This window comes from Myotis myotis, unplaced genomic scaffold (genome assembly GCF_014108235.1).
Source record: "Myotis myotis isolate mMyoMyo1 unplaced genomic scaffold, mMyoMyo1.p scaffold_m19_p_8, whole genome shotgun sequence".
In the NCBI taxonomy this organism is placed as follows: domain Eukaryota; kingdom Metazoa; phylum Chordata; class Mammalia; order Chiroptera; family Vespertilionidae; genus Myotis; species Myotis myotis.
Genome location: NW_023416390.1, coordinates 31935507 through 31947532, shown reverse-complemented (window position 1 = coordinate 31947532; position 12026 = coordinate 31935507). Strand labels below are relative to the sequence as shown.

General features: G+C 44.9%; 1 protein-coding gene across 8 annotated transcripts in view; it reads right to left on the bottom strand.

Annotated features, from left to right (window-relative positions):
• EIF4E2 (eukaryotic translation initiation factor 4E family member 2) overlaps positions 1-11668 on the bottom strand; it is a 32376-nt gene extending 20708 nt beyond the window's left edge. The window contains exons 1-3 of one of the 8 annotated variants that reach the window (XM_036319065.1): positions 11418-11643; positions 5299-5413; positions 3632-3766 (exon numbers count right to left, since the gene is read on the bottom strand). In XM_036319065.1, coding sequence (XP_036174958.1) covers positions 3632-3766; positions 5299-5413; positions 11418-11437 — 270 coding nt within the window. In that variant the 5' untranslated portion in view covers positions 11438-11643. Of the gene's footprint in view, positions 1-3631; positions 3767-5298; positions 5414-5783; positions 8848-9506; positions 9840-11417 lie in introns of those variants that run through there. The other 7 variants (XM_036319061.1, XM_036319062.1, XM_036319060.1 and 4 more) reach the window with 7 other exon arrangements.
• Between the last annotated feature and the right edge of the window lie 358 nt (positions 11669-12026).

The window sequence follows — 12026 nt, the reverse complement described above, 5'->3', positions numbered from 1 at the left end:
TTGGCATTCTCATTAAGATCCTTGAAGGTCTCACTAAGTTCCTCAGAGGTTTCTAGAAGTTTCTTGAGTAACCTTATAACTGTGGTTTTGAACTCTATATCCAGTAGTTTGCTTTCCTCCATTTCTTTCATTTGTGACATGTTTCTTTGTCTCCGCATTTTGGCTGCTTCCCTGTGTTGATAGAGTAGCTTTGTGTGGTAGGTGTCCTATTTGGCCCAGAGGCTCAGCCTCCCCAATCACCTGAGGTGGACACTCTTGGTGCACCCCTTTGTGGGCTGGGTGCATAGTCTTGTTGTAGTTAAGCCTTGATTGCTGTTGGTATCACTGGGAGGAATTGACCTCCAGGCCAATTGGCTGTGAGGAACCGCTGTGTCTATAGTGGAAGAACTGCTGTGCTGGAGACACCCTTATGGGGCAGGACTTGCTTCAGTGGGGCTTTGGTGCTCACTGAGTCTGCCTCTTGAGTGTGTCACTTATGGATGTGAGGAGTTGAAATCTGGTATCTGACCACTGGGCACACTGGCTCCTGGATCTCCAAGGAGGTGCAAAGAGGCCACCCAGCAGTAGCTACAGCGAGATCTGCAGATTTCTCCTCTTTGTTTGGGGTTTGAAAGTTTTGGAGCTCTCTGACCCAGCTGCAGTTTGTTAGGTTAGGCTGTGAAAGGACAGGACATTCATATGCAAAAGCCTCAGCGCAGAGCTTGGGTGGGTTGTAAATTGGGTGGAGCGGGGTCTCAGGGAATCACCAGGGCGGAGCAAACAGCGATGGCTGCCAGTCACACATCTTCATGTCTCTGGGTCTCTGTGTCCCGTGCCCCCACGAAGTAACAATGATCCCTGCGAGCACCTCTGCGAGAAAGCCACCCTCGCTTTCTGACCCGATGCCAGACAGTCCAGTTTCTCCCCTTAGGAGGTCTGGGTCCCCAGAGTCTCACCGGAAACTGGAGTTCAGAGCAGTCGGGAGCTTGTATCTCCCTTCTAATTGAAAAAAACAGTGCACCCAGTTGCCAGCCTGTTTCGCACGCCTCCGTACCTCTGCTCTTGGTGCCTCCGCACCTCCTACCCAGTCTCAATGCGCTTTTTTCTTTCCTTCTAGTTGTAGAACTTCCACTCAGCCAGCTTTCCCGTGGTTCTGGATGATAACCGTTTTGTCTTTTAGTTGTAGTTTTGGTGTGGTTGTGGGAGGCAGCACGTATAGGTGTATACCTTATGCCGCCATCTTGGTTCTCTACAATCTACAGTCACAATTTTATGTCTAAACCATGAGAAATGAAGTAGACAGCTCAAGAAATAGTATTAAACTTTAAAAGACGTTTTTCCTTCTCTTTAGGCAATTTTGATTTCTGAAACTCTTCATTGAAACAAAAAAATAAAAGAAGTGTTCAGACTCAGAATATGAGGTGCAGAAAAGACCTCAGAACTACCTTACTTTACTCATTTTATAGTTGAGAAAATGGCTTCAGAACTTGCCCCAGCCCACAGAGTCAAGCACCAGATAAATGAGCCTTGCCACTCCCAAGTCCAATGCTCTTCCCATTTTAAAACACTGCCTTCTTAGTCACCTGATTTCAAGAACTTTTACTAGTTCAATACTAGGATTAAAGACAAATGGGAAATACTGCTTTGGATTTAATAAAAGATTTCACAATGCAATTATTTCTCTGTGAGGATTTAATATCGTGAGGCTTTTCTTAATGCCTTGAATTACATGACAGCTGACTTCAAACACTGTCACACATCCAGTGAGTACTAAAGAAGCATGAACCCCAGATGATGCTCATGACCAACTCTATTCAACTTAACATATATGCGAAAAGAGGAAACAAAACCCTCCTTTCACAAGCTGGATAACTCCACATATGCTTTCTTTAAGAGGGAAACAAAAGTGCTACATATATTTGTAAATACTACAAAATAACTGAACAGAATCCTGAATGAAAACTTACTCCCCAGTTCAGTGTCTTCTCTGATCCTCCAAATGCTCAACCAGATGTTCATAAATAAAGGCTGCTATTTTACCTGTAAGGTCATTCCATTCCCATATAGGAGGTAATAAAAACTTATGTGATAGATTCAGAAATGATAGGACTACAATTAGGACCCCTGAACAACATGGGTTTGAACTGCCCGGGTCATTTGAAAAAACAGTGTAAATGGACACTCCTTGTGCTTCCCAACAGCACTTCTGTCTCCCTGTATTAGAATTCCTAGCTATGTCTTATTTCCCTAATGGCAAAGGAATTAATTCATTTTAGAACCCTACTAATCCCTTAAATTCATTCAACAAACATTTCTTGAACCAAATATGTGCACAAGCTATTTTTAATATTTCAAAAGAGCCTAAATTTACCAGTGTTAAGGGAGCATATATCAATTCAGTATAGTAATGGGATGACCTAATTACCAGTTATATGTGTAGTATATCTGATCAATAATAAATGGATCAATAAATGTAGCTTGTCTAGTACGACGCAAACATTTAAAAAACTGGAGCCTCATATCATGCATTCTGGTATATTGGAAAGGTGAAAGAATATGGGCTTTGGAATGGGGCTTTTATAACCTGCCAAACCTGAGTTTCAACACTGGTTCCTCCACTTAGTCAAGTAAATTACAACTGACTTGACTTTAGATCAGATACTTAACCCAAGTTTCACTTTTCTCATTTGTAAAATATGGATAACATCACTGACCTCAAAAGGCTATCATAAGGATCAAAGGAAGTTACATAAAGTTGCTATTACTGTGTCTTCCCTCCTTATTACTTTACTGTAACATTTACTGCCTATTAAAGTTTCCTTTTCCAGTGTCTGCATTTTAAACAGGGCAGATACCCCAATAATTTCAAGAAAATAACAAACCCTGCATTTGACTCTGCCCAGAGATAGAATGTATAGCATATAGGAAGTACATAATCTGTGTTGAACAAGACAGCTTCTTAGGGAACACAAACCTAGCTACCTATGAGGGTGATAAGACAGTGCCTGGGCTCCCTGTTCTGACAACATCCACAAAAACATTAGATACTTCCTTTTCTTTCTGAAGACAGGAAAAATATGTTATTTTATACATAATCACAAACAGACCCAAAACCCTAATGAAAGGTTCTTAAATACAAAGGAAACTTTTGAACTTTACTCTTGACTTAACCATCAAGCTTCTTGAGAATAGATACCATGTACTATAAAATTTTCGCCCTGGCTGGCATGGCTCAATTGGTTGGAGCATTCTCCCATGCACCAAAGGGTCTTGGGTTTGATTCCTGGTGAGGGTGTGTATGGGAGGCAGCCAATTGATGTTTCTCTCCCCCTCTCCCTTCCTCTCTAAAATAAATTTTTAAAAAATTATATCTCCACCCACCCCTGGACACTTTGCACACAGTAAGGACTCACTAAATATCTACTTAAATAAACCTGTATTTTTGTATTGTCCCTTTCTGATCAATTCCACAATTACACACTAATTACCTATGGATATCTAATGAGAAACCTAAGAATGAACAAATCTGACCTCAGACACTCAGGTCAGCTGACTAAGGAAACCAGAATCGTAGAGATTACCAGGAGGATAAATAAACATGATGATACAAATACAGGCATGAATTTACTACTGAGGCTCACTAAGTACTCACAGAAGCAAAGGTGCCAATCTGTTTGATATTCTGTTCATAGCTCTGTGAGCTGGTGGGTCGGCCGGGGGTTCTCCTGGAGTACCAGAAAGTGTAGTTGTACTGCAAGGGATGCTCTGCTGGTCCCGGGACAACAGCCTGTATATTAAAGGTGTGTTAGTCCTGGCCATTTATCACATGCTCTGAGACTGAGAAAACATTTTATAGCATCACCCCTTACTACCTCCCCAATTTAAAAAGGATGCATGCTCGCCCTAGCTGGTTTGGCTCAGTGGCTAGAGTGTTGGCCTGAGGACTGAAGGGTCACGGGTTTGATTCCCGGTCAGGGTACATGCCTAGGTTGTGGGCTTGGTCCCCAGTGGGGGGCGTGCAGAACTTGCCCCAGCCCATAGAGTCAAGCACCAGATAAATGAGCCTTGCCAGGAGGCAGCCAATCGATGATTCTCTCTCATTGATGTTTCTATCTCTCTCCCTCTCTATTCCTGTATGAACTCAATAAAAATATTTTTTTAAAAATTAAAAAAAAAAGATACATGCTCAATTACCTGCAATGTGCTCAAGATTCTGCTTGCACAGTAAATTTCTATAGTAGTTAATGGATTCTAAATTCCTGTAACATTTTACCTATGTTCTTATAGCTTTTGTAACTTTCTACTTCATAAGTATTTATGTTTGTATATTATCTCTACATATTCCCAGGTCCAGCACCACTTCCTCTAGGACACTATCACTTATTGGCTAGTCATCTAGGACAAGTTGTTTAACCTGTTTGTGCCTCAGCTACTCAGCTGAAAAATGGGTAATCATCATCTCATATGGGTGATGAAAGGATAAAATAATTTAATAGATGTAAAGTGCTTAGCACAGTGCTTGACACATAAGCAGTACTCAACAGCCCGGCCAGCCTGGCTCAGTGGTTGAGCGTCGACCTATGAACCAAGATCAGGGTTCGAGTTCCAGTCAGGGTACATGCCTGGGTTGCGGGCTTGATTCCCACTGTGTCAGCTGACTAAGGAAACCAGAAACCAGAATCCAGGAGGCAGCTGATCAATGATTCTCTCACTGATGTTTCCATCTCTCTTCCTCTCCCTTCCCTCTGCCTGAAATCAATAAAAACATATTTTAAAAAGTACTCAATAAATATCAGCTACTATTATTATCACCACTATTAAATGTTAGCTCCTTGATCCATAGTTTCATTGACCTTTGTGTCCTCTTAGCCCTGAAATGCTTGTATTTGGAGGGTACTCAATATTGCAGAATAAAGCAATTAATGATTGCTTTATTTAGTTGATCCACGTATTTCTATTCTCTAAATTTTCTCTTTTCCAAGTCATTTTAGTTTAGACTATTACTGACTAAAGAGTCTAAAATTTCAAGGGATGGACAGGATTTTAAATACTCAGCAGCGGATTATGAAGCAAATAATGCCTTGTTAACGGCAGGGTTATTCTCCCCTACCTCAGGCTAGCAGAATGCTGGAAAGCAAGGCGGCATCTCAAGGTCCTGTGGTAAGGGAACAGTTCTGACTGCCAAAATGAACTCCAATGATTCAATAATTTTTTCTTAAGAACAAAATCAGGTATTACAAAATAGTGTACAATTGTTAACCTGGTATCTTCCAGATAAACAGATTCCATGAGATAACCAAGTTTCTAGTCCTAACTCACCTTCCTCTTGCTGCTGCTCTGACTTTTGTCCCGTTCCATTTTTTCCTTCTCACCATCTTTCTGTGTGCTGTTTTCTTCATTCTGATCATGGTCACCACTGTCATCATCTTTCAATCTAAGTAGAAAGGCAAAACAATGTTATCCCATGACTGAACTGATTCTTGCTTACCCAACAAAGCCACCAGGTCAAATGAACTACCATGGAAAAAGCCCAAAGTCACTCAAAATACTAGCAATGAGATGAGAGAAGGGCAAGGAAATGTAGAATGTCAATTAGGAAGATAAAACAAAAATGAAGTGCCCATTAGCTAATGTGTGAATTCCAGAAAGCATCATCTTCCAGTTTCATAACAGGCTGCACAAAGAAGCAAGAGGTAAACAGTTTAAGGAACTGTTTTCTTGACCAAAAATAAAGAGTTAATAATCAGAAGAGTTTCTGGATTAAGTAACTGCGTTGGCATTTCGAATGACATTTTAAAATTTACCTCTCCTGTCTAAGCCCGTTTTGCTTCGTGTTTGGAGCATCGGACCTTGGACTGAAGGGCCAAGGGTTCAATACCTTGTGTTGAAGGCTCGATTCCTTGGCCTCCTGGGAGATGCGTGCGGGAGGCAACCAATTGATGTGTCTCTCCCCCTCTCTCTTAAAAAAATCAATGGAAAAAATATCCTCAGGTGAGGATTAACAAAACAAAAACAAACAAAAAACTTACCTACCTATTCTTCTTGTTCTGACCATCTCTCCTATCCTTCCCAACTGCTACTGCTTTAGTCCAGGCCCTCTTCTTATCATCTCAATTATTACAATAAGTTCCTAAATGGTTTCCCAACACAAATTATATCCTCCCTCTATCCATCCTCCACATAGCCATCAGCATGATCTTTCTAAATGCAAACAGTCCATTTAATTTCCATGCTTAAAACACTCAACTGTCCCTTGCCCTTTGCTGCCCACCCTGAAGGATAAAGTACAATGAAATGCAAGACCCTTTAAAATCTGACTCCTGCCTGCTAGCACCGCCCCCCCAAAGCATCTATATTCCCACATCTGTGCTCTTTGCAAGTACTCCCCCTCAGCCTAAAGTGCCATTCCTCCCACATCTGTTTTTCCTACTAGATGGAGGGATTCCTTAGAACAGTGTCTTATTAATCTTTGAATATCCAGCACCAAGGGAAGGAAGATGCTGAATAAATGATAAATGAAAAAAAAAATATGACTGAAAGAAGAAATAAATGACTTCATGCCTATAAGTATGATTAAATATATTTTAGGAGCTACCGTTTTAAGAGCAGTGAAACTACCCTAATGCTTTCAGGTCCAGCTAATGTTCACTGGATTCAGACAAAAAAATAAACAGAAAGTGAGTTCACAAAGATAATTAGAATGCTGTTTAGTCTGGAGCTGGACCACTTACTTATCATGGATCTTCTCTGAATTCACCTTTCTGTCCCTAATGACTATCTAGTCAAATGGAATTAGGTAACTCTCACGAAAGGTACTAGAAATGCTCAAATTATAACTCAGATATTACCCTACACAGACACAAAAACCTTTTGTAAAGCACCCCTTTTATTTCTGCCCATGAATCTTCACTGCCTAGCACATAAAAAGCATTCATTAAATATTAGAATTCATGAGCTAGCCATGTGTTGGGGTCCCTGCTTTGCCCAGTTCACAGTCCTAGTTGTAGAATATACTCAGGTGGCCATGCACTGTACCATAAATGGCCCCATCCCCATCCTGGACACGACGTGACTATGAAGGGCACCTGACCAAAGGGCAGTCTAGCCTGATCAATAACCCATGCCTCAGGGCCTTGCTCAAAATTATGAGCAGATTCCTTTCTCAGCTTTTCATACAAAAGATGAACGATCACAGAGTCAGAGGTGGGGCAGGCATATAGGTCCCACACAAGAAAAGCCACAAAAAAATAAAGACTATGAGCAAAGGCAGAGAAAGCCAGTTAGTAAAAGGGAATGGAGCAGAGGAGCTGAGAGAGTAGAGATTGGCTTTGATTGTAATGCTATCATTCCACTGGCTTCGTTTGGCCTTCCTGGACTTCTGGGAAATCATTATCTATGCTATGATACCCTTCCCCTTATGAAATTTGAGTTGGTTTGGTTTCCTTTCCGAAAGGAGCCTGTATAGCACACAAGTCCCACAACATTTACCGAGTACCTATTGTTGGTATCAGACACTAAAGAGTTTCTGTCCCCAAGGACCTGACTGAGGACACACACACATACTCAGGTCTCAGCATGGTACAAAGGACCCTCTCTACCTACATGTGCCAATATCATCTCCTGCCTGGTCCCAACAAACTCCCTTCACTGTAGTAGTGATCAACCTATTTGCAGTTCCCTGACCTCACCCGTTATGCTCATTATGTGGTCTCTTCTTAGAGAACCCTCTTCCCCTACCTACACTGTCCCTCAGGACTAAGAGTGAGGACCACTTTCTCTTAGGAATCTTTCCTAATCTCTCCTGAGGCTGAGCCTAGGCACCCCTCTTCTGGACTTCCCCTAATAACTGTTTGTACTTGTCCCAGCTATATTGTCATGGCCAGTTTTTTGTCTCCTGATTGAGAACATGGGTTTTTCTATTGCTTAGGCCCAAGACAGTTCCTAACTCTCTTCCTTAGGGCAGACTCCAGGAACTCAAACCATTTCCCTCCCTTCTCAGTTTCCAAACCTCCACGCTATCCTCTGGGTTCCCTATCCTCTGGGTTCCCGTGCCTTAAGTCTTGGTTGAAGAGGGACACAGTCACCCAGCATCTCTCATTTTGCTATTCCAAGCAAAACATGTAAGTTCCTTTCTCTGTAGCAGTTTTGCTGCTAATCACTACTAGAAAACAGCAAAATAACAAAATAATTATGTCGAGATAAAACAACACTACTGTGATTCCTGAACCATACTTTCAGACTCCCTTCTAAGACAGGCATTGGAAACCCTATTGGACCTTCATCCTGTGTAGTTATCTCTTGAGGGTGGAGCTAACCTACACTTAAGGCAAGTTATTTGCATCCTATCTTCCAGAGGTTACTCTTCCTAGTGTGAAGCTAGATTTGGGCCAAAATATAATCCAAACAGAAAAATCAGTGCTCCCTCGACTCAGGTGGGCAATTAGCATGTCTGAAGCTGTCCAGACCGAGTTGCATCTAAATAGCTCACCAAGCTCTTGCTCAGATAAGTCCTCATACTTTCTGACTAGACAGATTCCTTGTGGGGAAGGACTTGTCTAATTAATTTCATATGTACAGGTCTAATTAATTTTTATATGTATAGCATCAGAAAAGAAACATGATTAGTGAATGGATTTCTAAAATCAAAACAATACAAGTCAGAATACGATGAATGCCAAATAAGTAGTTCAGACAATAGTTAAGAATGGGCCAAAAGCTAACAAAGACTGAGGGACAAAATCAAGTTTGGCATCTAGATCTGAAAACCAAGTTATCACTGTTGGGACTGCAGTACAGTGAAAGCATCTTAGGGTTTTGCATATGAATTGGATCAATGGCAATGGTAACTAATGACTTGATAGATGTGTGTGTGGGGGGGTTGGGGGGGAGCAATTATAGTCTTCAATTACATTCCTAGAAGTGGAGCCCACACAGTAAAGGAGGCTCCAATTCTTCACTGATCTGAGCCCATCAGATTAGACTACAGTACTCAACTCCAGGCACTGGATTTTTAGGATTCTGGCAAATTGAACCAAGTCCTTAGGAACTGCTGGTGAAGAGTGCAGAGGCCAAGTATGTAAGGTCTAAAAACTGTAATTTTTGTAAAAAAAAACACACAACAAAAACAACTAAAGCAAAACTAGGGGGAGGAGTGCTGTTTTCAATCGCTAATTTCAAATGAAAGAAAGCTTTGGTTTTTTCCTTTGTAGCTAGAAGACAGACGTTAAAATATTCTGGGTCAGTGTAAGGAATAGTTAATAATTAGAACAAATTAAAAATGACCCAGGTTAATTTTTGTCAAGAGGTGCTTGAACCAAGGTTAAAGAAATCTGGGTTTGAAAGTCATCATATGGCCCTTTCTGTTGTTGTGTGCAAGTTACTTAACCTCAAAGCACCTCATTTTCTTTATCTGTAGAAGGAGGTAACAAGATCCCCTTTGCAGGGTTGTTAGGAGTAGAAATATTATATGAAAAGTATCTAGCAAGCTGCCCTGAGAAGCCATTATTAACATTCTTTAATTAACTTACTGCAGACCTCCAATGGGTAGGATGATGCCAAATGATCCTTAAAGTATCTAAGGATAAACTTTTGATTTGTTCAATTCAGTGGAGGAAGGGGTACAGGATTGGCAGACAGCTCCACTGAGGCAGGTCTTGGATCTGGCAGTAGGTGTGGCAGGGTTTATGATAGAGAAGAGGTTAGTATAGGGATGGATTCAGCTAAGCAGCTGGCTGCAGAAGTGCTCTGCCAAAGACTACTAGAAGAGTCCTCTCCTGCCTGGCCACGGTGACTCAGTGGTTGAGCATCAACCCATGAACCAGACTCCTCGTCAGGGTATCTGCCCAGGTTGCAGGCTTGATCCCTGATCGTGCAGGAGGCAGTCAATCAGTGATTCTCTCTTGTCATTGATGTTTCTCTCTCTCTTCCTCTCTGAAATCAATAAAAATCCTATATAATATCCTATATAATAAAAGGCTAATATGCAAATCAACCAAACAGTGGAACCACCGGTCACTATGGTGTGCACTGACCACCAGGGGGCAAACCCTCAACATAGGGGCTGCCCCCTGGTGGTCAGTGCACTACCACAGGGGGATCACAGCTCAGCCAGAAGCCAGGCTCTGCAGGACTTCTGCGAGCCTTTCCTGCTTCTGTGGCAGTCGGACATTTCCCCCCCACCCCCCACCCCCCCCACTCCAGGGCTCCGGGACTGCAAGAGGGCCTGGGCTGAGGGATCCTTCTCCCCCCCCACTCCCCCCCCCTACACACACATGAATTTCGTGCATGGGGCCTCTAGTATTTTATAAAATGAGTCCTCTCCCCACAACCAAGAAATGTTCTTGAGGAGCTGTCTGGAGTGCTGGAATCCATGACCTCTGAATATGCACATCAGCACTCACTGTACTGGGGGGAAAAACAGCTCCCCATCAGCAGCGGCAGGTCACAATCTAAACGAATAGTAATTTCACTTTGCATTTATACATCACCATGTAGCAATTTACAAAACACCCTTAAGCAGAGCTGAATCTGATTTGACCCTTCTAACACCCCTGTGCGGCAGCAGGGCACTGAAGTGGCTTGGGTAACCCTGGCTCGGAGACTGGGAAACTTTCCTGCTGTCAAAGTAACTGGTAACTGGTGGGTCTGGGACTGGAAATCTAGGTCTTCCGGAGAGCATCGGATTCACTAGACTACTTAAAGGAGAGCTAAGAACAAAATCTCCCTAAAGGTACAATCGCTGTCGGGAAATATGGAAAATTACTTTGCATTTCCTTTCTGCATCTCCAGTTTGTGGCTGGAACTAGGAATCGGATGGGGTACAAACAGAAGTCCGGAAGGGGCCGGGGCAAATACACCCGCTGGGCAAGAAACCGAGAGTGTGGGGAGGGGAAAGGAGGGGGAGGAGAAAGGAAGCAGGAAGGAGTCCCAGGAAGGCGACGAGAACTCCGTTTAACTGAGCAGCCACGGTGCCGAGCGCAGCAGCCACGTTACCTCAGCGCATCTGCACAACTCGAGGCACGGCTGTGACCTTCCCACTGTGCAGAGGAGAAGCCGACTCGGGAGAGGCGACCTGCCCAGGCCAGAGGAGGAAAGCTGGATTCGGAAATTCAGAGCAGCCGGCTGAGGAAGCACCCCTACCCCTCCACGCCGCTGGCAACCCGCACCCGCCGGGGCGCGGCGTCCGAAAACCTCCTTCCGGGCGGCACAACCACCCCCCTCCCGTCCCCAGCGCCTCGCCCCCGGTCCGGACTGCCTTGGGGTCCCCGGAACCCTTGCACCCCGCCTTCCCGCCGGCCGCCTGGGCGGACTCCACCCGCAGCCCGCTCCCGGGAGGGAGCCCGGCGCCGTGGAGCGGGCGCCGCCGCCAGGCGCGGCGGGGACGGGTGCGGGGAACGGTTGGGGGAAGGGGCCCCGGGAGGCGGCCGCACGCCACTCACGCGTCGAACTTGTTGTTCATCCTCTCGCTGTCGCCACTGCCTCACGGAGTGACTTCCGCTCCGCCCGGTCCCTCCGCCTAGGGCCCGGCCACTTCCGGTTGCGCGGGGAGCCGCGGAACGTAGGCTCGCGGGCCCGGTGGGGGGCGGATATCCCGGGACGCCAGCCCAGGGCGGCTGCGCGGACGTGCTCGGGCTCGGGGACGGCACCGGCTGCGGAGGTCTGACGGGTCCCTGGCGCCCGCCCGCCCCGTGGCTCCGAGGAATCGCTCCCCGCCCAAGGCGGCGCGCGCTGACCCCTCCCGAGGCTCCGGGAGGGAGATCGCGCCGCAGCGCGACGGCGCGAGCTCTGCACTCGGTTGGGCACAGATCCCGACCCAACCCCCAGAGCGGGCTGAGCGATCCCGCACTCAACCTCCCCTTTTCCCTCTTTGTTACCGGCGATGCTATAGTACCCGCCTCTTCAGGTTGCCGTGTGGATTGAACACGATAATCAATTCAGGCGCTAGGCAAAGTGACCTTAAATAAGTGGCAGTTATTGTTAACCATTGCTTACTGGGGCCAGGAGCTACAGAGCTCACCTCCGCCCCTGAAGCCCCTTCACTGAGCTGT